The 27,362-nt window shown below is 40.5% G+C and overlaps 2 protein-coding genes across 2 annotated transcripts in view; both read left to right on the top strand.

Annotated features, from left to right (window-relative positions):
* Positions 1–22,033, top strand: part of PPP3R1 (protein phosphatase 3 regulatory subunit B, alpha) — a 57,171-nt gene extending 35,138 nt beyond the window's left edge. Inside the window, exons 3-6 of the mRNA XM_063443791.1 lie at positions 14,678–14,854; positions 17,048–17,107; positions 17,612–17,796; positions 19,943–22,033. Of these exons, the coding sequence (XP_063299861.1) occupies positions 14,678–14,854; positions 17,048–17,107; positions 17,612–17,796; positions 19,943–19,990 (470 nt within the window). The 3' untranslated portion in view covers positions 19,991–22,033. The remainder of the gene's footprint in view (positions 1–14,677; positions 14,855–17,047; positions 17,108–17,611; positions 17,797–19,942) is intronic.
* DNAAF10 (dynein axonemal assembly factor 10) overlaps positions 1–27,362 on the top strand; it is an 86,123-nt gene that overhangs the window by 34,047 nt on the left and 24,714 nt on the right. The gene's annotated exons all lie outside the window — the stretch shown is intronic.

Below are 27,362 nucleotides of genomic sequence, written 5' to 3'. Positions count from 1 at the left end.
ATGGAACACACGCGCAAGTTGCGTTGGGTTCCATTACTATATTCTTTTGCTGCTGTGCATGTTTACGGGAGATGGCTATTTTGGGTGTCAAAATTCAGATTGGCAATCCTCTTTAAATGTTGTTTGGTATTCTGTCCCCTCTGAGCAAGTCGGAAACAGAGATGTGCAACACGTGCCCTTCTGCACACTGAGAGCCTTTTTAGTTTGAATGGTTTTGTGTATCTTTTTGAAACACTGATTTATTTATTTTTAAATTTACTTTCTAATTTTTATATGCCTAATCATGCAGCATCCCCACATATAAAAAAAAAACAACCTTTAAAAAACATTCTCTGTAAGTACGTTCCATGATGCATACAAAAGGAAGCTTCGCACATTTTGCGTCAACGTAACCACTGAGTTGTCAAAGAGAGGAACCATCTGCTTTTTCTGAATTATCATTGTTCAGCTTACTTTTGCGGAGTAAATCAATGATCCTATTCAGTTGGTTAAAACATGTTCTCTAAGAACAGTTAAAAACCTCTTTCCATTACTCTCTGCCCCTCCCCTTCTGTTAGGGAGTGTAAAAGATTCTGCTAGGAGTTCCTGCTAGCACTCTTGAGCTAAGGACTCCAGTGTCAGCTCATTAGTGGAGAGCATCAGCTGATTAAAATCAGCCAATGAGCTAAGCTGTTGGCAAACAGTTTGACTGCTTACATTGGTGCGGCAGTAGGGTACTCTTGGCATCATCATAACTACAGTGTGTTGTAGTCTATTTAATGCTTGTTCCTTTTTTTTTCCCTCAGACTCTGACTGCTCAATCCAGTTTTTTTTAAAGAGCATAAAGCCAGACCAAAGTAACTTTAAGCCCTGATTTCGGTCGATAAAAATATTTTTGCAGTCAATAATTTAAATGGACACGTCCGCATTAGGGATACAAACATGTATTCCTAACTCTATAGTGTCATAATCCATATTTATATTTAGACCCCCACCACCCTTTACTCACTCCTTCTACTGCAACATTATTCTGGAGGTGTTGCTTCCTCGATTATTGTCCAATCCAATGCTCCTTGTACAGTAGGGTGTGCCCAATCAAATTCTTCATGCAGGCAAGCATTTTATCCAATCGTGTGAAGATTATATCATCAGAGTTGAGTTGGGTGCAGTTTGCACGCACTGACTAGGCTCAAGCTTGAATGGCAGTGATTGCTGGAAAGGACTGCAGATAAAAAGAACAGACTGGCAACTGGGAGCATCTTGCATTGTAACGTATGCAATGAGCACAGGTATTTTCTTTAGCTACTCTCAAACTGCTGGTGATTTTAATGTATACAATGCTCTGATAAGCCATCCTTTAACTATATGTAACCTCAATATCACCACTTCTAAGTGATATTGGAGTTCTATTCACATATGCACCTTGTCCAGAACCTCTCATTGGCTTTATTTTCCCATAGTACATACTTTACTTTGTGAATACAAAGATAGGATGCATATCCGAGAAAGCTATGACTTTGTAAATAAGACATTTCAATACGGTTTCTCTGCATTTTTCAGTGATAGGTCCTACCTTAACACATTTACTGTAAAATTCAGTACGTTTTGTGGTGCAGATCTTTTTAGTTTTTAAAAACGGTCTGATTACATGGTCCCCGATCTGTAGTTTTCACGAATTTGTTTGAGTCCTTATCACATCTAACAGAGTTGAGAAAATTGTATTTCCTCTTTTGATTTTGCATGATGGACTACAAGCTTCTATGTATATCTCAAGGGCATCGCCTCTGTAATGTGAGCCAAGGCATAGAAATAGATGCCATGCTTCTTTGACTTCTGTCCTGTGGTTATGAATCAAAAGGAGTGTTGATGTAGGCAACAGTGTTTCTTTTTAACAGAGTGATAGTGATACCGGAGAAACTGACGGAAGCCAAGCACAGAGAGATGGACACAGGTTTCTTCAGGAAGGAAGAGATTCTTTATTGGATCACCGATCGGGACTCAGAGGGACTAGCGTCACCAAAATACAGCAAAGTCTGAGTACTGAATACATAGAGTACATTCCTTATATAGCACTGTAGCTCCTCCCACAATTAACTACACCCACACATACCCTTAACCTATTTAATAAATAGAGTCTAAACTCATCCATCCGGTCTAACCACGTGGCTCATCTGATACAAAGGAGAGGGACGCGTAATTCCAGTTCTTACATTCCTGCACCTGGTCAGTACAGTGATGACAGTATCTTAGCTACGTGTTATTAACTAACTGATACTACAAACACATATACATACATATGCCTTGTGGCAATCTTAGCCTGCTAAACTTGTATTTTACTGGAATTACATCACATTCCCCCCTTTGATGCCTCTGATATTTCACAATTACTTGAGGCATCACTTAACCTTGGTTTGCATATACCTCAGGTTACCATGAACCAGACCAGACTTATCTTATGATGTGAATCTTTTAACACTCATCTTCCTGCATTGGTTCTCCTTGATCTAGAGCCTTATACTTATATATCGCCATTATCTGTGCAGCAGCCTTCCTCTCTGCTATACTTCCTATCAGGCTTTGCACAGACCTAACTACTAAGGGTATAAGACACGGTAGGAGTAGACACAACAGTAAAATCAGTAGGACTCCACCTACCACTGCCTTAAGCCCTCCAAACCACTCATACCAGCTACCAAACCAACTACTTGGATTGTACCCTTTCCATACCTGAGTAGGCACATGCGCTAGTTTAACCATATGGCTAGTAAGCTCAGCTATTGCTTGCCCTTCGTCATCTATTTGAAGACAGCAATTACTTAGGTTAAACTTCCCACATACACCTCCCTCTACTGCCAAAAGGTAATCCAAGGCTAATCTATTTTGGTAGACTGCTGTCCTCATCCTGGTGTTATGCTTCGCTAGAAGATTGAGCGCTTGTGATGTCTCATTTGTGATAATCTCAACCACCGCCTGTAATCTTATAATACGGTTGAGCATATAAATAGGGGTTCTATAACCAAAGGTACCATCCTCAGCCCACGTGGCTGGCCCATAGTAATCTATAATACGCTGGGGAGGCCATTCATCATCTTCCCAGGCGCCTATCTCTATGGGTCCCCTTTTCTTCCTATGATTCACATCATACACTTTAACACCTAAAGTCTCACCTGTTTCAATCGGTAACAAGAAGAAGGATGGTTTGAGCATACCCAACACACATGCCCCTTCCCAGTCCTGTGGCAACTCCGAATAGGCTTTCTTACCACAGATCCAGTACAAATTTGCTGGGGCTCTCCAGGTAGATGTGATGGATAGATCAAACCACACATCCTTTAAATTGGCATATCTAGCAAACGGGTTAGATGGTTCTGAGACATTTGAAGCCGACCACCAAGTTGTATTCTTTGTATCATCATCATAAGCTTTTTGCCCTAGACAAGTTAATTCTCCTACAGAAGTATTATACATTATTCCTTTCCTTGCTATGCAAACATAACCTATGATGGAGGTCTTTAATCTCCACTCAGATTTACCTCTAACACTCAAATGATAATCGGCTTGTGTAGATATTAGTTGGTCAACTGCCTCAGAACCGGACATTACCTCCTTTGCTTCCCAAGGCCATTGGTCTCCCATGTTAGTACCTCCACACACATAGCAGTTGGTAACATTAAGACTACCGGCAATACTTTCAGCTAGGTCAATGAACAGGTTTTTAGCGTTATGGGGGATCTTATTATCTATACTCATCTCTTCATAAAAGGAATGGTATACTTGATGAGTCTGGGAGGATACCGTATCAGTCTCTATTCCTATAAACAATAATGTCCCAGGATCTAAACCCGTCCCGTATATTTGAAACCCAAATAAATTTCCATACTTATCTAGGAACTTGTCGGGGTTATTAATAAGTATATGGACTGGGTTGCATTCCATAGACTTACAATAAGGGCTAGTCGGCAACTTAGTCACTATCATGTCTTTATCTACTGTCTGTCCCCAAGTCGCCCACCCCACACAAGACCAATATGGACAAAAGTTATAGTCTTTATTTGGGCATCTAGGACTCACATATTTATTTTTACTACTGGGACAAATATATTTATCATTAGACCCATACGTCCTCTCCCATCTAAGATCCCCACATACATTCCACGGTTTTCTACCACTTGATATCGCCTTACATGCATCAAATAGCAGAACACCCGAAGAATGTACGGATTCTAACACCGTCTTATTAATTAGGGTCCCCTGAGGATCTCCATTCCTGAGAGTCAACCAAATTGTACGAGGTTGATACTCTGGACTGAAGCACTTAGGTTCTCCTACTCCTAAATGGCACACACTATAGTCTATATTTAGGTATCTACATCTTGATACCTCTCCTTTACATTCGTATTGTGAATGCCAAATTAGGGTTTGGGAAATATGGTTACCTGTTCTCGTAGTCTTAATGCATACCTCACAGCTAGGAGTGTCGGTACCTCTACCTTCCTGAATATAAAAACACATATAAATAAACACAATCAAAAGCACATCTTTCGCCGTCATCCTCAGTCTTCGTCCGTGCGATGGAACCTCAGCTTCCAGGATGTGAGGGCTGCAGGGAATGGAGTTCTGCTCATCTTCACAGGTGTCCCTTCGAGACTTTCCTGGCTTATACACTATGTGATGGTAAGCGGACAGGCTTTATTATGGCCTTCTCACTCACACCTGTAACAATAAAATTTGTAATCCACAATAATTCCTCGTTACTCCGACTGAGTAGTGCGTTTCAACCGGATCTTGCAGGGATTCTCTGGATCTGCTGTAATTTGCCAAGAATCGACTGCTGCTGGTTTAACCCTGGAGTGATGTATCCACGGAGTTACTTCGGCTACTTTTATCGCTGTAGGGGTAGACAAAAGAACAACATAAGGACCTCTCCACTTGGGCCCTAACGGTACATTATTCCACTCTTTAATCCACACTTGATCTCCTGGATGATAACTATGAACAGGGGGATAAATATTCACAGGTAATCTATCTTGTACCCATTTCTGTACCTCCTCCATAGTCTTACCCAACTCTACAACCTGCTGCCGGGTAATTCCTTCTCCCAACTGACTCAAGTCCCCCCTTAAGTTACCAAGTACGGGAGGTGGTCGCCCATACATGATTTCAAAAGGAGAGAGGCCCACCCTTCTGGTAGGGGTACTGCGGATTCGCAATAAAGCTATGGGTAAGAGAACGTTCCACTTAAGTTGGGTTTCCTGACACATTTTAGCCAACTGGTTCTTTATAGTTCTATTCATTCTCTCTACCTTACCAGAACTCTGGGGTCTATATGCAGTATGAAGCCTCCACTTTATACCAAGCATATGAGTCAGTTGTTGTAGGCACTGATGAACAAAAGCTGGACCATTGTCCGATCCTATAGAACAGGGTAGTCCATATCGGGGTATTATTTCTCGTAGCAGGAATCTTACAACTTCTCCTGCTTTCTCTGTACGAGTAGGACATGCTTCTACCCAGCCTGAATAGGTGCACACAATTACCAGCAGGTAACGATGTCCACCCGACTTAGGCATCACTGTAAAGTCTATTTGTAGATCGGACATGGGGAGTCCCCCCATAAACTGAACTCCTGGTGGCTTTACTGGTCCTTGTCTTGCATTATTCTTAGCACACGTTACACATCTGCGTACAATGGCCTGAGTCAAGTTGGACAATCTTGGTATGTAGAAATGTTTCCTGAGAGATTCTTCAGTACTGTCTCTCCCAGAATGTGTCCCGTTGTGATAATTTTGGACAATTTCTACCGCTAGTGATGCTGGTATGACTATTCTTCCATCTTCTAGCTGATACCACTTGTTCTCCAGATACTTTCCCGGTTCAGTCTTTAACCACTCCTCTTCTTGAGCTGTATAAACTGGAGTCCATTGGGACAGTGGAGTTGGTATAAGAGCAGCTATATGCCCTACATACTCCTGTCTTCCTGATTCGGCAGCACGCTTAGCTGCACTATCTGCCATCCGATTTCCCTTGGTTACATCACCATCTCCTCTCAGATGCGCTCGACAATGTATGATACCGACTTCTTTCGGCTCCCACACTGCTTCCAATAGTTGTAGGATTTCAGCTGCGTACTTGATTTCTTTGCCTTCTGAATTCAGTAGTCCTCTTTCTTTATACAAAGCTCCGTGGGCATGAGTGGTTAAAAACGCATACTTAGAGTCCGTATAGATATTTACTCTTAAACCTTCAGCCAATTGTAACGCTCGTGTTAGTGCTATTAATTCTGCCTTTTGTGCTGATGTTCCTTTCGCCAGTGGCCGAGCTTCTATCACCTTGTCTATTGTTGTCACTGCATATCCTGCATAGCGGATCCCTTCTTTCACATAACTACTGCCGTCGGTGTAATATTGAACATCGGGGTTCTGGATGGGAAAATCACGAAGATCTGGTCTACTTGAGAATACTTCATCCATTACTTCCAAACAATCATGTTGACTTTCAGTAGGTTGTGGCAAAAGGGTAGCTGGATTTAAGGTGTTTACAGTCTCTAAATGCACTCTTGGGTTTTCACACAACATTGCTTGATACTTGGTCATACGGCTGTTACTAAACCAATGATTTCCTTTGTAATCCAACAACGTCTGTACTGCATGTGGGACTCGTACATAAAGTTCTTGACCCAGAGTGAGTTTATCGGCTTCAGCTACTAGCAGGGCGGCTGCAGCTACGGCTCTTAGACAAGGTGGAAGTCCGCTGGCCACTGCATCCAGTTGCTTAGACATGTAGGCAACAGGTCTTTGCCATGATCCCAAGTACTGTGTCAATACTCCCACAGCCATTCTTCTTTGCTCGTGTACATATAAGTAGAATGGTCGTGTGTGATCAGGTAGACCTAATGCTGGGGCACTCATCAAAGCCTTCTTCACATCTTCAAATGCCGTTTGCTGTTCTTGGGTCCATAAGAAGGGGTCGTGCTCTGTACCTTTGATAGCTGCGTACAGAGGTTTTGCTAGTATCGCATAGCTGGGAATCCATATCCTACAGAAGCCTGCTGCCCCCAAGAATTCTCGCACTTGTCTTCTATTCTTGGGTATTGGTATTTGGCAGACAGCTTCTTTTCTCTCTGGCCCCATAATTCTTTGACCTTCAGAGATATGGAATCCTAGATACTTGACAGTTGGCAAACACAACTGAGCCTTCTTTCTAGACACCTTGTATCCTGCCTTCCAGAGAATGTGTAGTAGATCGTGCGTTGCTTGCTGACAGATTTCTTTTGTAACTGCTGCTATCAACAAGTCATCTACATATTGTAACAATACACACTCTCCTGGGATGGACTCGAAATCCAATAGATCTTGACTTAGGGCTGAACCAAATAGGGTAGGTGAATTTTTAAACCCTTGGGGCAGTCTTGTCCAAGTCATTTGGCGTTTTGAGCCCGTTACAGCGTTCTCCCACTGGAAAGCGAAAATACATTGGCTTTCTGCGGCAATTCGGAGGCAAAAGAAGGCATCTTTGAGATCTAAGACTGTGAAGTAAGTAGCCCCGCCCGGAATTAAAGCAAGCAGGTTATATGGATTGGGTACAACTGGATGTATGCCAACAACCGCATCATTGACTGCTCTTAAGTCCTGTACAGGTCGATACTCATCTGTACCGGGCTTTTGAACAGGCAGCAATGGGGTGTTCCAGGGGGAAGTACAGAATTTTAGGATACCATACCGTATGAACTTATCCAGATAGGATTGGATGTTCTTCTTAGCCTTCTGCGGAATGTGATATTGTCTTAGGCTCACTGGATAAACCCCATGTTTCAGTTCAATTTTTATTGGTGGAATATTGCGGGCCAGTCCTGGTGGGTTGTTCTCTGCCCAAACTCCTGGTATGTTAAACAATGTCTCATCACTCCTAGGGTTTTGGCTAGTCAACACTGTATAAAGTCGCCACTCTTCTTCCTTTGGTACGGATAAAGTCATAATACCTGAAGGTCCATTAAACTTTAAAGATGTTGTTCCATCTGGTAGGAACGTAATCTGCGCTTGTAATTTGGATAGCATATCACGTCCCAGCAATTGGACTGGACATTCAGGCATATAAAGGAATTGGTGTTTTACTACGTGGCCTCCCAATGTACAGAGTCGACTTTTAAGAACCGGTCTTTCAGCACTTCTTCCAGTTGCTCCTATCACAGTAATAGTCCTTCCAGATGGAGGAGCAACTAGATTAGTCACCACTGAATGTTCAGCACCAGTGTCGATCATGAACGCACTCCTTTTCCCCCCTATTGATACATCGACCATAGGCTCCGCTCGACCAAGGGGGATGGAGCCCGGTCGGTATCAATAGTCCTCCATGACAGTGTCAGCCAATCCTACAAAGTCCCTACCTTCTCTATCGCGGGACCTTTGCGCTGCTGGAATATACCTGTCTTCCCTAACACTTCCTCTGTTCCCATTACTCCCTCTATAACCATTACTCCCTCCGGGGCCTCCTCTACCTCTCGCTCTACCTCTAAAGTTTCCGTAGCCTGCCCTGGGTTGGTCTCTCTCGTACTGCTCTCTTTGCGGACATTCGTTCCTCCAATGCCCTTCTTCCTTGCAATACGCGCATTGATCCCTACTCAAAGGCTCCCTACTCCATCTATTATTGCCTCTATCTGGGCCCCGTTTATCTACGCCTGCGATCGCTACCGCTAGCATATCAGCCTTTTTACGCATCTTGCGCTCCTCCTCTTTCTTGCTTTCTGTTTCCCTATTCATATAGACCTTATTAGCTACCTCCATTAGTTGGGAGATTGACATACCTGCAAACCCTTCTAACTTTTGTAGCTTGCGCTTAATATCTCCGTATGCTTGGCTGACAAAGGCGGAGTTAACCATTCGGGAATTGTCTGCGTCTTCCGGATTAAAGGGGGTGTACAAGCGGTACGCCTCCAATAATCGGTCATAAAAGACACTGGGCGCTTCATCGCTTTTCTGGATCACCTCAACTGTCTTCGACATGTTAATGGCTTTCTTTCCTCCGGCTTTCATGCCAGCAATTATAGCGTCTCTATAGGCTCTGAGTTGAACCATATCAGCACCATTTACGTTCCAATCGGGATCGGTGTTAGGATAGTGTGTCGCGGCCCATGCTGCTGGATTGGCTTGGTTCAAAGCACGGGCTCTATCCTCTAATGCTTTAATGGCTGCTTGATTTATTCTTGTCCTTTCCTCATTGTTAAATAAAGTCATTAGTAACTGCTGGCAATCAGCCCATGTCGGATTATGCGTCTGTACTATTGAGGTGAACAGATCAGTCATAGCTTGTGGTTTCTCAGTATACGAGGAATTATGGGTCTTCCAGTTTAAAAGATCGGTTGTGGTAAATGGGACATATACGAAGACTGGGTCAGCGTGTGCCATTTGACCTGCGGCATCGATATAAGCTGACCCGGGATTCAGACGAAGAGGCATCTGATAGTGCTTTAATTGTTGGGCACCAGTCAACTGTCGGGTTTGGATGGGGCTACGTAGAGAGGCGTCAGTCATGGGTTCCGGTCGGGGAGAGATAGGGTATGGGGATGTGGGAGGTCGGTTTTGGGAAAAGGTCGTAAATAAAACACTTCGAGCCGAGCTAGATGAAGCTTGACCGGAAGTCTGAAGTGGCGCCAAATCAGGATATTCGTTTCTAATGGGGGTGGATTCTGGTTCCGGAAGGGGAGATTTAGTACGAGGGGGGGTGGATCCTGTACTGGAGGAGGAAGCGGAAGTGGATGAGGGTAATGAGGGGAGGGGTGCAGGACTTCCTGCGTTTGCGTCACTTCTTCTTAACGGAAAGTAAGGGGGCGGCAAAGGGGTCTCGGACTCAGGGGGCGTGTCCAAAATGGGCCTAACACCAGTCCTAGTGGACGAGCAAGTCCTAGCTACCATGAGGCGACACTGCTCCTCGTGGCATGTCTGGAGCCATTTTGGCGAGTCATTTACGGCCTGTCTCCAACAGTCAATATAAGGAAACTGGCCGTAAAGTTCAGGCCTACCCGATACAGCCACGTGTAAGCGCTGTACCAGAGTTGGATCCAAACTGCCACGTGGCGGCCATGCCGCAACCAAAGTAGGCCACTCCCTAGTACACAAAGTGACCAAACGTACAGGAGACATCTTTACCCCAAAATCACAAACTTTGAATCCCTTTTTAAAATTCTTAACCATACATCCTAAGGGATCCGGAATCGTTGACTGCGACGCACCCATACTTAACAATGGAACGTCGTCGACAACGAATACTATACACGAGTACTATTCAACAGTCACACCCGTTTCCTCTGGCAACAGCACCACGTGGTACGGTTACCAAGTGAAACGTACACAATAACAATAAACACTCAGGGAATTCCCGTACACACACAGCTGCTACACCAGTCACTATATAATCAATATTATGCCCTTTGGCGTAACTACACAGTCACCCACGCTATAATTCTCTATATACGAATTACCCGTCTATAACACACCCCAGTAACATCGTCTTTTACAAATAGCGGTTACAGTACGGTTAGCATAGGTCAAAGCACAAGTTAAGGTCACAATACAATTATTAGTGGTTATGGTGTTAAACATGCAATGGACGACAATGATTAGTACTTATTATATAATGTCAGTAAATATACAGGGTTATGGTACCGTGCACTATAATACAGCAACACACTATTAACACTCTCGCTAGACGGCTGAGCTCGCGCTATCTAACAAGATATACACTTTACTAAAACAATCGTTAACACATTTACAATTCCCAACTAAACTATTGGCCAGTACCTTGAATGGACTACCTAAAACTATATACACCCGTTTTGGTTAGCCACACTGCCCAATCACCACATATACATAGCGAGCTAGAGAACCGAATTTACACAGGCGCCTCTTAGTCGCACTATACAACGAGCTAGAGATCCGAATTTACACAGGCGCCTCTTAGTCGTACTATCAAAAGTCTAGTGGGTTCCAAATTTACACGCCTTCCCACTTAGCCCAGATAGGATGAGAACTAGCGAACCGAATTTACACAGGCGCCGCTTAGTCTCCCGGTCCCTCCGACCTAGCGAACGTAATATACACCCTAGAACGCTAGTCTAGACAAGACACCGGTGTCCGGCTAGGGCTATCTTACACCAGGACCCCGCCTGACTAACCAAATCAAACGGTCTGACTAAAGAGCGTTCGATCGAGCGGTGCGCCTTCGCTCCTTCCCTCCGACAGAGGGGGCAGATACACAGATTCAAAACCCCTTTGGGCCTACCGCACAATCGGTATACCCCTAGTGGGTCCTGCCGTCTAAAACAGCAGTTGTCTTACCTCCTCGTTCCTGAACCTGAGTTCACACTCATCGACGGGGACACCCCAGCACTTCTCACGTAGAGGCCGATGATCTCCTGGACAACAGACCAGTGGCGCCGAGACGAAGGGAGGTCCACGCAGAAGTTCAGGGGTGCAGCCGTAGAGAACGTGGGCAAAGATAGACCGTCTCACGCCTCTGCCTCTCAGCTACCGTTGAACGATGAGCTTCCCGGCCAATGCACCAAATGATACCGGAGAAACTGACGGAAGCCAAGCACAGAGAGATGGACACAGGTTTCTTCAGGAAGGAAGAGATTCTTTATTGGATCACCGATCGGGACTCAGAGGGACTAGCGTCACCAAAATACAGCAAAGTCTGAGTACTGAATACATAGAGTACATTCCTTATATAGCACTGTAGCTCCTCCCACAATTAACTACACCCACACATACCCTTAACCTATTTAATAAATAGAGTCTAAACTCATCCATCCGGTCTAACCACGTGGCTCATCTGATACAAAGGAGAGGGACGCGTAATTCCAGTTCTTACATTCCTGCACCTGGTCAGTACAGTGATGACAGTATCTTAGCTACGTGTTATTAACTAACTGATACTACAAACACATATACATACATATGCCTTGTGGCAATCTTAGCCTGCTAAACTTGTATTTTACTGGAATTACATCACAATAGTGGTTATGGTGCCAGGATTTAACAGGCACCATCTGACCCGTAATATGTCAAACTGTTTACAAATGTTTTGCAAGGAACAAGCCTAGTTTATGTCAAGCTATTTTTGAAGATGTAGTGACTATATGTATTGTAATTTTATTCACTCCCAAGTGGACTAACAAAAGTATAGATTGAAAACTACAATAGAGCAATTTGAATTGTATAAAGCTAGTCCCTCCAGAAGAGGGGAACTTGGGTGGAACCCAGTACTATGCAGACTCTGCTGGAACCCTTGCAGCAGGCCGAGGCAAAGAGTCCTACATCTGGTTGAAATGCAGTATAAGTTCTCTGACATATGTTCGGTCCTTACATTGATTGTCTTTTCAAAGACCCCCCTACCCTCCCTTTTGACCTATCTGCTTATATGGTAGCATATGAGGAGCAAGTAGTTGGGAAGATACTTAGATCATATTGTCCCTCTTTGCTGCAGCTATTTCTCTTCTGGACCTAACCGATTCCACATCAGTCTTGTGCTCTTGTGCCCACTGGTATGGCAGTTGGTAGAGCTTCTGCTGTTACATTCTATTCTGCAACCATTTCCCTAATTTCCCAAAAAATTTTACATGAGACCAGAATCTCTTCAGTTTGTCTCGTGTATATTTTTGTAATTTTCAAAATGTTCCAACTCTACACTGTGCATTATTCCGCTTAACGGGCTTCAGAACCTTGTGGTGCACACTGATACTGCTGGCATGCTACTTGGCATATCAGGGCGGCTTTGTGCAGTTACTCAGGATGTTGATGAGTTTGTCAGCTCCTAAAGTAAGACATTTTGCCAATGTGGCCAAAGAAAAGTACCCAAATTGTTGTAGAGTGATCTACAAATCATGGTACTTGTAATTATACAATACCTATAGATCCAATTGTGGCCACCCTAGGCATATAGTATGATATAGCACTTTGGTCAGTGTCAATTATTTACAGTAAATTTGACTTCATCAATACAGGGTGATGGGCTTACTGTGTGTGGGGGAATTTTTTTTTTTTTTTCCATTTATTTATCCCTTACAAGCAGCATTGGGGGGAGGGGAGGAAAAGAGTCTGACATTTAAGTTAATATAATAGATCTTCTTCAGAAATGTACCAAACCTGATTGGTAGTTATTTTATTTTTTCATATTTTTTATTATAGTTTCCTCTTTCTCTCCTTTTAGTCATTTTCCCTCTTCTGTGTACTTATTGGACCTTGGATTAATAAGGGAAACTACAATGCAATTCCCCAATGTTTTTACTAGTTAATGCGGTAAACCATTTAACTGTTTGTCCCTTAACCGGGGCTCCTTGGTTCCAACTTCCACAGAGCTGCAGGAGCCAGAAGCAGCGGCTATTGCTGTTTATTGAACAGACTGTCAGCTGACCACTTTTGGCCAGTGACCAATGTTCTATGCAATGAATGTTGCACAGAATTGACATTAGCCAGGCTTGAACTCTACTTCTGGGCTGGCTGACACCTTTAATGACACTGCCAGCAATGCAATTACACCTACGGCAGCAGAGGGGTTAACCTCTGTATGTGCAATGCTTCATAGCAAAATGTTTTACATATTGACTGCAGGCACCATGACCACTTCAAATAACTGAAGTGGCTATGGTGTTTGGAGTAATTTGTTAATACCATTATATTTACAATACATTTTAGATATATTGATGGTTTTTGATTAGAAAATACCCCTAACCCCCATATTTTTATTTTATTTTTAAATGCAGTTAGCTGTAAAGTAGCAATATATATCATCTAGATACCCCATTCAAATTAAGACGTATGTATGACTTTTAAACTCTGTGTGGGTTCATAAATATAAATTTTAATTTAAAGGGGGTATCTAGATTATTGAGAGTGAGTAAGTGTACATACACTCCCTCTCTTTATAATCTGGATACCCCCCTTCAAAAGACATACATATATGGAATAATTTGAAGTGGGTATCTCGAACACATGAACACACACACACTCACACACAAACACGAACACACCCTTCAAATTAAACTTTATATTTGTAAACCCACACAGACCCTCACATGTACAATAATAATTTTAACTCCAGCAGTGTGAGCAAAGCATTGCTTTGCAGTATGCAGAGCAGATTCTTGGCAAAGAGAGGGTTAAAGGTGGGGGGAGGGGGCTATCTTGCATGGATCATCAGGAATCTTTGGTTCTAGAACCCTGTTGGATATGATGAGTTACAAACATTTGAGATCACCAATAAATCCAAATTTGCAATATGAATTAAAATAAAAGTATAAACTTTCCTTTGTAGTTTCAGGAATATAATTCATTGTAAAAACCTGCTCATTCTTCTCATTCTTTGCTCCCCGACTGTGTGGCTGTAAAGTGACCGATGATCTGCTTAGCTTGTCCACATTAATTACGTCATGTGATTGTATGGTATTAACTAAGCTTTAGCAGCGCTTTACTGCTTAGTATAGGAATCGGCATAGTTCTAAGTGAACCACAGACTTCACAGTTATGGCAGGAACTGGCAGAAAAACTGGTAATTGGACTAAACCCTTTCATGTTTTATTCAGGAATTTAGCGGTACGACCTGTCAAAACAAAAAAGTCTTGAAAGATAATTATTTTTCATTCCTGTTCCTCACAGGTACTTAGACAGTAACACATTTTATTTTTTCTTTTATTTTTTCCTTTTAGTTGATGCAGATGAAATCAAAAGACTTGGGAAGCGCTTCAAGAAACTTGATTTAGACAACTCTGGATCTCTAAGTGTGGAGGAATTTATGTCATTACCAGAGCTGCAGCAGAACCCCCTTGTCCAACGGGTAATAGACATATTTGATACTGATGGTAATGGAGAGGTAGATTTTAAAGGTAAGATATTTCAGAGACCTCAATTGCAAAAATTAAAAAATAAATATGTATATTTATATTAAAGCTAGATGGTATTTACAGTTCAGTTAATGTAAAACTCTATATAGACATATTTATTCGCCCTATCAAAAAACAAATTTTGTTTTTGTTTTTTTGACAGCCATTTATTCAATTTTTTAGATTTTGCTAAACCTTGGCTCTTTTTTGTCAACTTTTGATATTTGCTTTAAAACACAGTGTACTTACTGAAGGTAAATGATTTATCATTTAAATTTTGTATGCATGTGCAAATTAAATACCACCATAATACACATGAAATATTTCTTATTGATCTGGACAAAATTTAACTTTTTAGTCTAGAAGAATATAAATTCTCCTACCCCCCTTCCTCCGCCCTAACAATCAAATCTTTCACATTCAACCCAATGTCTTTCTCATGTGCCTTCTAATCACCCAGTCCCTCCAGATCTATGACATGAGGCAGCTGGAGATAGTTCTATCCCAGGAACAAAGCTGCTGTCAGCTTTTCTCGGTTTGGAAGCTACATGTTCCATGTGTCTTTGGTAGAGTTAGGCCCCCATCCAAGCAAGTCACCGGGATTCAGTTTCTTCTTGCCCATGGAGAGAGGGTTAACAGACACATTGGAAGTATATAATCTCTTTACAATGTAAAATATAGTTAGAATTTTCGTATGTTCTCTGAAATTTCACACACGGCTAATACAATTACGGAATTGTTGTGCTTCAAACAAGGGAGTAGATGCATGGATTTGCTACATATGTTGGGGAAAATATATGCAGTTTACTATGTTAAGTAATTCTATTCTTACTTGCCTGATGTGTTTTCTGTGTAATCCGTATTGCGGATATAGAAAATCTATTTGTTTGTATCTACTGCCCACCTAACACATTTGAAAACCTCTTCACTCTGTGAAATTACTTTTATGAACAAGGAAAGTGGATTGTTTTATAGACTTTAAAATGGCAGTGTCATTTTTGGGTTTGTTAGTAAAGATTTAATCCTTCTGGGAAGTTTGTAAAGTCTGCATTTCATTAAAAGGCCACCGTTTGACCAGGTATTTGGGGCAAAAAAAAAAGTACTATTGTCACTCCAGATGGCTGATGCCGATCTCTTTGTGAGGTGCATAAATTGCACATTTGCGCATGCACTAGATTATAGATGATCTCTGTGCCACCTAAACATCTTGCGCTCCCTCGTGTACTGAGGCAAAATTAGTCTCTAATTTATGTAAATTTATTTTTCGCTATTATTGTGGAGTCCTTTTTTGGCACGTTTGTCAAAATAGAAGTAGGTTTTTTACAGCAAGTTCTTCCATATTAGAACAACTGTGACCCACCTTTATTCGTTATAAAGAATTTCTCATTTGTGACCAGTAAAAACATGCATTATAGATGGTACACAATGTAGCTCGCCCATGCTCAGCTTGTGTGTATAAATATATCTGCAATTAAGGAAAAACTGTGACTGGAACGGAGTGGGACTTTAACACGTATAAAGTCCCACTGGAGTAGGACTTTAACACGTATAAGTAAGGCCACCCATTTAAAGCCAGCACGGTATTTTTTTTTGTTTGTTTTTCTTAGCCACGTTAAAGTGTTTCAAGACTCTTTCAGTGTGTTCTTGTGTAGTATCTTTGTCTAGACACCTGCTGGAATAGCCAACTGTATAGTGGGAGTGCACCAGTAGGAGTATTGTAAATTGCTGTTTTAATGACAGTGACTATAAGTGCAAGGCTCTGATTTTCTTCATGAAAAAAATATTTCTATTAGTTGGGCTTTCAGTTTTTAATAGCCACTTATTAGAGCGTTACTTTCTGTAAAGAGTCATGGCTTTTTGGGATACATTTGAATATTTTGTTACCTGCTGTTCTCTCTTTTTGTTATGCTTATTGTTGTGCTGTTGCTGTCCCCTCCGATCATGTATTGACATACTGCTCATCCATATTCAGGCTTTCCTCTGAATGTGTATTGCTAGAATAGCCTAGTTATTAAATCTTGGTTAAGAACAATGAGTGTGCTGAGATAGGGGTGGATTTTCAAGAGGTGGAAAATATATAAAGGTTTTTTTTTTGTGTTTTTTTTGGTGTTCAAATGTGAAACATAAACTAAACTTTAGGGTAATACGTAAAAAAAAAAAAATTGTGTTTTTTTTTTTTTCTCTCCTGAAATCCAGAATTTATTGAAGGCGTGTCACAATTCAGTGTCAAGGGAGATAAAGAACAGAAATTGAGATGTAAGTGTTTTTTTTTGTTGTTTTTTGTTTGTTTTTCACCCCTCTGCAGAATCCTGATTTACAGATCTGTCCCTTAAAATGTCTGGGTGCATGCCATGTTAATCCCCTCTATTTGTTTATTTATAAAAGTTTAGCACAAGGTTTATTTTTGAGAGCGCACATTATAGATCATGGTTTTTACGCTTTGGATTGTCCACCTCTAGTTTAACAGGCCATTTCTTATTGCCTAATGGAACACACACTTAATAAGGTACCAACCACTTTTTTCTTGGCACATTTATTTTTTACCCCATTGTAAGTTCCTAAGTGTGGTCCTATGCTTATGTGAATATTTTTTTCAAAAAAAGAAGCTGATCATCTGAACCATTGGCATGTCGCCCCATTGTACAGCGCTACAGAATTTGCTGGCACTATATAAATAATAAAATACTAAAAGCAATAATGTCACATTGTAGTATGGATAATTTGATATGTGGTAACACGTTTCCTTTCTTTTTTATATAGTTGCTTTTCGTATATATGACATGGACAAGGATGGCTATATCTCAAATGGTGAGCTTTTCCAGGTTCTGAAGATGATGGTTGGAAACAATCTCAAGGATACGCAGTTACAGCAAATAGTAGACAAAACTATTATCAATGCAGATAAAGATGGCGATGGGAGGATATCTTTTGAAGAATTCTGTGCTGTAAGTATTGGCTACAAAATTGGGTTGTGAAGCAAAATATTCAATATAAGGGATTATTCATTCGGTCACTGTTTATTGAAAGTATAGTGGAACAAAATCTGCAACTTTACTGAAATCCCAAGTTTATACCTACATGTGCTTTTAAATCCATTCATAAAACGAATAAAGCGTTTTGCACCTGGAGTTTAGAACTATCACCTTTAATAAAATCATCCTTTCATCAAGAATTTTATTTTAATGATGTATATGTAGAAAATGAGATGCTTATTCCTAACGTTTACTATATAAGAGGAACCGTCAGCCATAGCGCCTTTAGTCAGTGTTTTGAAATTTAGTCTCTATGGTCTTTGCTGATTCATTCATTGAAAAGTCTCTATGGTATTCCCTGAAATACGTAAAAAAAAAAAAAAAACTGACTGTCTATATGGTCTTCCGTGCAATAAGTGAAAATGGATAGTCTATGTTTTTTCCTGATTCAAACACTGCCTGACCAAAGGTGCTTGTATATGGTTAAAAGGGTCCTCTCCTAAACTAAAGGTAGGGATGCGTTTTGAGGTGACAGTGGCCCTTTAAAGTAAATAAAGCTAGTTTTATTGTAGGTTGTGTAAATCTCAGAACACTGAGCTGCAATGCCAATTAACCCAAGCTGTGCACATTTTATGGTGGTAGGTACAAAGCACATAAATAGGAACCCCATTATTTTCTCGCCACAGCAAGCTTGGAGGCTCCTTGGTACACTGTTTGTATACATGTATAATATATTCAAGTGACATGGATTTACATGTACTTTAGCTAATTATTGCAGTCTATTGTATTGGTAATGGTTCAAGGAGTCTTAGGGTGTTTTAGCTCCCTCAGTTAAGGTGCACACTGTATATCATAACATCTTTGATAACCTACTTTAATTGTGTTGCTTAGGATATACTGCACACTGTTCAGGATGTGAAATATTTTCTTTTCAATTCAGCTCTGTCACCTCCTTGGGTCTTTTGTAAAATATTTTAAGACCAGAAATGGTGACTTCACCTCTGGCAGTGCATTGGCCTGGGGCAGCAGGGGAAGGTAGATTTTACTTACCTCTGACATGAGCTGTCACTCGTGGTCACTGCCATCTTCATTTGTTCTGCCCTCTTCAGCTCCTGGTACTTAATCTGCCAGATTAAGCCCATGTCAATGCTGTACACCCTTGTGCATGCATTAGTGCAATACTGGGATCTATCAAGGATCCTACTAGACCATAGACCATGCATTTTTTCCTTACAGCTGTCACTAGTGAAATAAGAATTTATCAAAGTAGCTGTGCCCTTTGTCAATCATTAGTCAGTAAGTATTTAATTTAGAGGTACTCTCTAAATTCCAAATTTTGGTGCTCTTGCTAGTAGGTGTGGTTTCTGTCCACCTGGATCCACAGTAATGAGCAAACAAAAAAGTAGAGGTACTCGGCACTCAGCAATAAATGCAGGTGGTTTATTCGGTCATCAAAGTGAAAGGGCAGCGTTTCTACAAGTAGGTAGGAAATGTTGGCCTTTCTCGTTAATGGCTTTATATACCACCTGAATGTATTGCTAAGGACATTTAAATACATAAGAAAATTAGACCCTACTTTTGTCGTAAATCTTTGGAATGTATTGGAATTTCAGTGACACAGTCAATGTGAGATTTATAGAACAGACTTGTTTTTTTTCGGGGTGAGGGAAATGACAGAGCCTCCATAACAATGACATTTGTAAGTATATTATATGGTTTCAACACTTACTTGGCCAAATTAAGATAAATGGCATCTCTAATTAAAACATGTTGGTTACATCTGGAGTGGAATATCTCAGCAATATTGCAAGAGGTTATAGTTGGTGTCACCTCTAGAGGTAGAACAGAATCTCTTTTATAAACTGCTGAAATTAGTCCTCCTCAAAGTGGGTCCTGTCTGTCCTAATTAACTTGAATTTAGGGAATCAGTATCAGTTGTAAATGTGAACAATTTGTTCTTCCTCAAAATGATATGATGGCACTCCTTTTATCCAGCTAGTCTGAAGTGATACATTAATGTTATGTTCGCCTGCTTTTTAATTATAATAATACTCAAATATAAATATTATACTGAGACGTGACTTCCATTTAAACCTTTTTCATGTGTCATCTGTTATAGGTTGTAGGAGGTCTAGATATCCACAAAAAGATGGTGGTAGATGTGTGACTCTTCAGAGCAGTACCAACACTTCTGCTTTTTTCCCTCCATCTCTGAAGATCTGCTCAAGACGTCCAGCAACGCTCTCTGTGTATTTTTAAATGGAAGTATTTTTCTCTGTGAAGCCACATTTTCCAACATGAGCCTCATGAAGCCAACTTTAGTGTTATTGAACTTTTTAATCTCTCAATAACTCAGTGTAGCACTTTAAAGTCTGAAGGACAGCAAGATGGGGAAAGGCATATTGGTGTTGTGGAAAAGAACAAGGAAGGGAGTTGGCTTTTTATTTATTATGTTTTTTGTTTTTTTTTCTTCATCTTTTATAACAAGGAATCTATATATAGCTTTCTATGTAGTCATTAGGTGGGCTTTAATTTAATATACAAAAACAATACTAGTATACAAAGTGCCAAGCAGAACATAAGCCGTTTAATACATGAATATAAATCCTTACTTTTATTTCACACAGTTTATAATATAGTAGGAGAATGTATACGATCAATAGGTATGGTTTTGTTTTTTCATTTGTTAAAATGTTTGTATATTAACTGGTTGATCAACACGGTTGCTTCCTATTAATCTACTTGACATTTCATTTTTTTTTCCTTTTTTTCACACAGGAAATTTGTATGTTTAATTTATGTGTTAAGATATATATTGCCAGGGACTGTGTGTCTCTCTTGCTTTTTGAAATGTAGTTAAATGTTTCTGCCAAGTAAAGATCCCCTTTTTGTACTCATAGAGCTGCTTAAGCCCTGTGCTCTGCTTTGCCTAGTTACAGAAGCAAATGTCTAAACCTCTTATCTTTGTAAATGGGTGCACACTGGTAGGACCTGCCCATTTACATAAACTGATTTACTTATCCAATAGTGCTGAATTGTCTATTTTGACGTTCGTTACATGGACTTCATTTTTTTTAATTTTTTTTTTATAATCGAACCATTGGATTTCTTTTCTTTTCAGTTTAAACAGTGTAGTAGTTTTTTTTTTTTTTTTGTTTTTTTTACTTCTCCCCTCACACCATGCCAAATGAATTTAATGCAGGCAGCCTGACTGGTAATACTTAAATTTACATATGTATATTGGGTACAGGATAGGATTTTTTTTTTTTTCCTTTTGTCTGTTTTGGACAAAAACTGTTATCCGTTATCTGGAATTTATTCATTAACTAATTTGGTTTTATGTTTTTGTGTTCATATTTCAACACCTTTTTATGTGATCTAAAAGTAGCGAGACATTTTCTGCAACTGTCACTTTTTTCTGCTGTGGTACTATTGGCTGGAAAATAAAAAAAATATATAAAATACAGGGAAAAAAGCTAATTAATAGGGTAAATCTTTTGAAATCATATCCATTTTTTTTTAGGTATATATGTAAAGTGGCAGGTTATTATACCTGGTATTAAAATATCTACCTGCAATAGCTGTTCCTTCGACTGAGTGCTGCACACCATGGGCTCTGTCTGTGCGAGAGAAATCCAGTTGCTTGGTGTCCTTGCATGACATGGAGTTTTGCATGTAGATCGATTTTTTAAATGTTCCTCTTGTTTACATAATTTGCATTCTATATAATTAAAAGGAAAAAAAAAGGAATGTTGCCAAATTTTGGTACATGTTAATGTTCAAACAGTCTCCACTACAAGTAACTTTCTTCCTCTGGATCAGTACATGGTTTATATTAACCCAGCCAGTGGTCATCTTTTTTCAGTGTCAGCTGCCATGTGCTCTGTTCCAAGGGGAAACCATTTTTTTTTTATTTTTTTTTGTAAATAAGTTGTGTTAAACTTTTTAGCAAAAGCTTTCTCCTTCTCTTGCTTGTGCATATTTTGGCTGGCGTTTAAAAAAATAAAAAATAAAAAAATAAAATAGCAAAGATTTTTTTTTTTTTCCATTATTGGGTTTTTTCTAGGGTTTTTTGTTTTTCTTTTTTCTAGTTTGTGTGGGGAAAATTGTTAATGTTGAGTGTTTTAATTTTTTTTCCTCTGCATGCAATAGAACTTGTAGGGATAGTAGAAATCTTCATACTGTATGAATAAAAAGATGAAACTTGTTATTCTGTCTCTTGTTTAATTATGTGCTTTAGTAGAATGATTGTTGGGCTATCACTCAGGACTCGCTAAGTGGGGAACGTATAGTTTTCATGGCAGAACAGCTGCCTCATTATGGTAAGGTCAGATGCACCAAATTAAGAAGAGTTATTTCAGTGACATGACACTTGATAGTATATTATGTTTAGATTCACATAGGCTTTAAGTATGCTTTTGACATGATCCGTACTACCCAGATTTTTATAGAACCAATACGGATAAAGCTGGGTATTCAAATGACTGTACAGTTACCAATAATGAATTCTTCAAAAAAAATACTTTAGCTTTAGTCTATCCATGCTTAAGCCAAACTGTTTTAATGGCTTACAGGTTTAATTAACGTGAGAATGGTCAGCAATTCAATTCATACTTGGAGCATGTCTAGCTTGGGGATTTCTTTTCTTCCAGTTTGGCTGTTGTAATTTACTAGGAATGCCCACCAATTCTCACTAGTGAATAACCCTGTTAGTCTTCTTCCACAGTTGTCTATCTAGGTGACTACCAACCATAGTAACTTAAAACTGGAGTGAAATTATTGCTTTATAACATGTTAACATAGAGCACTGGCATGTACAAAACTTAAAACAAGTCAATAACCCGTAGCATCAATAATAGTGAAGAGAGACAAATTATATTTAATGTGGTAACACTGCACCTTAATGTTCAGTACGTATATATTTTTTTCTTTTAAGAAAATGGAAAGGCATGCTTCTGAGCTATTTTCTTTCCGATCAGCCATAAAGTGTAGTGGGTGTCCGCTTACATATTAACATTTCTAAATGCTCATTAAAAAAATATATATAGGGCGCGGAGCCTGGCCGTCGAACTAAGCAGAAGCAGGGGACACGAGCTCCTGCTCAACGGGCAGGAAAAACTGCCGTATCAAGGGCTAAACAGCCCAAGGACCCACCGGGGTGCATTACCCAAGTCGCGGCTGCACCTCAACACAACGAGACTTTTCTGAAGCCCGTAGGAGCTAAAAAAGCGGAACAGCAAACGCGGCCTACAGGAGCCGGAGCTGGGGAGAAGCGGACGCTCTCTCCGACACCGGATCCCCTCAGCAACGAAGGAGGTCTCCAATCCCCCCCCATTGGACCGGTGGGGGATATCCCAGTCCTCCTGGACGGACAGACCAGGCAAGCTGACCAGCCCTAGGGCACACATAAATGGGAGAAGCACGAGTCAGGTGGAGAGCGTCCAAGATGGCCACCTGTCACAGTTCACAAAGGGGAGCCACGAGCACCCGTATACAGCCTTCCTCCCTGGAGGCCCTCGACAGGCTCTGCTCGGCCTTCTGAGCTGCAGTGCAGCAGGGGTATGCCCAACCTACAAGCAGCATGAGCGGTGGCCATGTGGATCCGACCACTGACCTGCCACCGCCATTATGGCGCCCCACTGCAGGCATTCCAAGCAGGCGCCCATCCAAACAAGCACCGACAGGCGAACAGGAGAGAGACAGCCTGAACCAACTTGAGCACACGCACCTACCTACACACAAGCGGCAAGGTGAACGCCGGACAACCCCAAAGCCCCAGCAACGTACCGCAGCGCACCTCCGACCGGATGACCACCATGCGGCTACCTGGGACAGGAGCAGCACACCAAGCGATGGTACAGGAGGCCTCCACGCCTTACAGAGTTGGGGATGGACTCTTGGCGCCCTGGTGCAGAGGCCTACGGAACACACCGGCTGAAGCCTCACCCCTGCCAACTATAGGCATAGAATGACTTAATACCCCATTGCTGGATGGCCTAGTGCCACGCCACCACGTCCCTGCAGCTGCAACGGACTTTGCCTCCATCAGTAGGGCACCACAAGATAGACTCATACTGACATTACTATTTGCAGCATAGATTTCACCAGTTGCAGACTACAACACTGTAAGCGTACAATTTATGCTTCAGTCAAGTGATCCTAGCCTAGACGGCGTCGCCCACATAATGCTCACTCGATTTAGCAAGAAATGTCAGTACTGTGATATGGCTAAGGGTATGAGTTTCCTGTTTCTGTTAACTTTGTTAACCCCTTGCTTTACTTTAGTCAAGATAACCGGAATGCTAGCCACAGAATTTAACCGTTAGTATCATAATGCTATCACAACCTTTGTACTTTTGTCTCACTCCCTGTTCTCCTCCTGTACTCTTATCTCTTATAACAATTATTGAATAGAGCAACACAAATCTCTCACCTGTGGAAGCGGAGTAATCTAGCTTAAGATGAGACCTAACTGCTAATCGACTGTAAGTTATGACTAGCCTGTTTCAGCGTGAATATATATATATATATATATATAATAAACAATACACAAGATCCAGCGCACTCTCCTATCCACTAAACAACAACTTCAATGTTGACAGATTTTATTAGTTTGTAAAAGTTTTTTTTTTTTTTTTTAAAAACACCTAATCTAGGCAAAAAAATGGGGATTTAGTTACATTATATGATCATACATTGCATAAGCCTGCCACAACGTCAATGTACCCCATCTTTGGCAGGTCCTACTCTCACAGTCTAATGTCTGCTCTTATGAGATTAACCCACTTGGGAAAAAATTCCATCTGAGGCTCTCTGCAGTAAAAGGCTAAATAGGGACCTGAGATGAGGCACCTGTAACAGGGAGGGGTGCAAAACCAAGGAGTTGGCTAGATTCCCAAATATATATAGGAAACATGGGGGGATGGTTGCACTCACCTAAACATGCTTAAATGGGGTGCTGCTGGGGGCCATATTATACAATAAACAATACACAAGATCCAGTGCACTCTCCTATCCACTAAACAACAACTTCAATGTTGACAGATTTTATTAGTTTGTAAAAGTTTTTTTTTTTTTAAAAAACACCTAATCTAGGCAAAAAAAATTAGACAGCCAGCATGTACCCAACCTGTTTTATCATTTATTGTTTAAAAAACAAACAAAAAAAAAAAACATGTGCGCACCTTCTAAATGCTTAACTGTTCGAACTCTTGTATGTTTATATTACCTAAGAATGCTGTTGTGGCATTACAGTCAAGCGAATGTTATACATGCACATCAAAAATAAAGAATTAAAAAAATAAATAAAAAAAATAATTTTTTTTTTGTATTTTTTCCTTTGCAAAAATGAACCTTATTGTTGCAATTATGCACGGACTACACAAAATTTGGAGTCTTATTTTCCTCACTTTATTCAGATTTACTGGATGTCTATCCAGAAATTAAATGAACTGTATAGGCAAAAATGCATATCCTTTCACTAAATAGTGTAAAAATGAGGTTCAGAAGTACCTGTTTAATCTTTACTTTGATCAGATTTTCTTCTCCTCATGTCATGCTTCCTGTATTTCAGCCAGGCTGGCCACCAAGGGCCATTCTCCGTGAATCTCTGAGAATCAGTGATGACACGCCCACAATCCAATGAATACTCAACCTAAGTTACACTACAAATACAGCATTCAGACACTAGAACTTAAAAACCACATATGGGAGGCTGGCTGGCAGGAGGTAGAGGAGAATGTATTAACATGGGAGAGGAGCACATATGGGCTGTAGCCACGTCTCTGCATTTTAGTCTGTGCTGTGAGCAGCCGTACACTAGATAAGACATGCCTCTGTTTCCATTGGCTGTTAAAGGTACGTTTCTTTCAGATAAAACAGTGTGTACACAGACCAAAAGTGCAATTAGTGCAAATAAGATGTTGGTCCTGTCTTCCACAAAAAATAGGGTTCAATCTTAACTTTGTATTCAGATCACATACTGGAACGTATGTCATTGGACGGCGTGTGCGATGTCACTTTGCTTGGGACAAAACCGGAATAACACCTGTAAGATTATTGGACTTTCTTGGACATTAGGGGAGGGAAGGAGGAATTCTTATTTATTTAGGATTGTTATTGAACACTACTAAAGTCCCTAAGGAAGTCCTATACACTGAAATGCATAGGACCCCTGGTGGTGATTCAGAGCTACTACACCTGCTTTTAACTTATGTAAGTGAACAAATAGGTTTTTTTTTTCCACACACACACACACACACACTATTGTGCACTTCAATTTTATTTTTTTCTTTTGAGTATATGTACCTCAGCCAACCCATGGTGATCTGAATACAAAGTATCCATTGGAGAGGATTTATATCAAAGACATTAAAACTTAAGTGAATGTGAGTGGCCATTTGGGAATACAACATTAGTGGTTTATTTTCTAGACCGTTATATGGTATGTTTTTCATTAGTTTTGTAGATTATCCCCTAATTTTTGTGTATGTTTCTTTCAGAGACTGGGAATAAGGAACATGTTGAAATGTGAGAGGGGGTGGTTAAGGAAGCTGAGTTACACTTCTGAAACGAGGAAAGTGACCAGAGTTATTTAATCTTATTAGTTTTACTTTAAGCTTAACTTGTTTAGCTGACTGGAGTGTCCCTTTTAATCTATTTATATTATCAGTTTGCTTCCTAAACAGTTTTCATCTTAATGAGGTCAAGGGTGACAAAAATCCATTACTTAGAATATTGTATCCACCATGTGAAGTAAGAACCCACAGAAGGCCTTGAAGAGATCACTTTCCTGCTGCTCTCAACATGAATTTACCTGCATATGGGGGGAGGAAGGAAGGAGGTGTCAAGCTATATCTGTTCATGATCCACACACCACATCCGTATTGCGTAAGCAACCAAGACCTGTCCAACTAACAAAATAATCCTGGTTAGTATCCCCACCTGATTATTAGAGAACCCTGCTGAAGATCTCAAACGTCAGTTTCTGTTCAGCGTACTTGTCTTGGTGGAGGTGATCTGACTTTGTAAATGAATTAAAATTACCACATAGTCTGTAAACTCTAATTTTTACATCTGATGCTCTGTCTTCATTTTATTTAGGCACAGTGTGGGCCTACATTGCAAATGATGAAATAAATAATGTCTGAAGGAACAATTCCCAGCACTCCAGTCCACAAATCTAGAAGCAAGCAATTGTGTCCTCTCATAGCCAGAAATCTCCCCTTTCCCTACTACACCCACTTAAGTTTTTCTTGACATCAATGGTCATTGATGTACAGACTTCATTATCCTTTAACAGTTCATGCCATTCAGTTAGTTTTGTACATTTATTTACGTCAATTTTGTAGGATTTGGGCCAGGTATGTCCAAAGTAAGAACATTGAGTTGTTCATTCTACATTTTCTATATATACACACACACAAATAGACAGTGTTGACTTTACCTGATGGGATCATGATGTAATAGATGGTGGTCCTTGCTAGCAACATACAACAACATACTTAAAATGTAACAATCTGTAAATGCTCAACCTGTTC

Source organism: Pelobates fuscus, chromosome 2, assembly GCF_036172605.1.
Source record: "Pelobates fuscus isolate aPelFus1 chromosome 2, aPelFus1.pri, whole genome shotgun sequence".
Taxonomy (NCBI): Eukaryota; Metazoa; Chordata; class Amphibia; order Anura; family Pelobatidae; genus Pelobates; species Pelobates fuscus.
The sequence above is the reverse complement of the archived record's forward strand: the minus strand, read 5'-3'. Positions and strand labels throughout refer to the sequence as shown.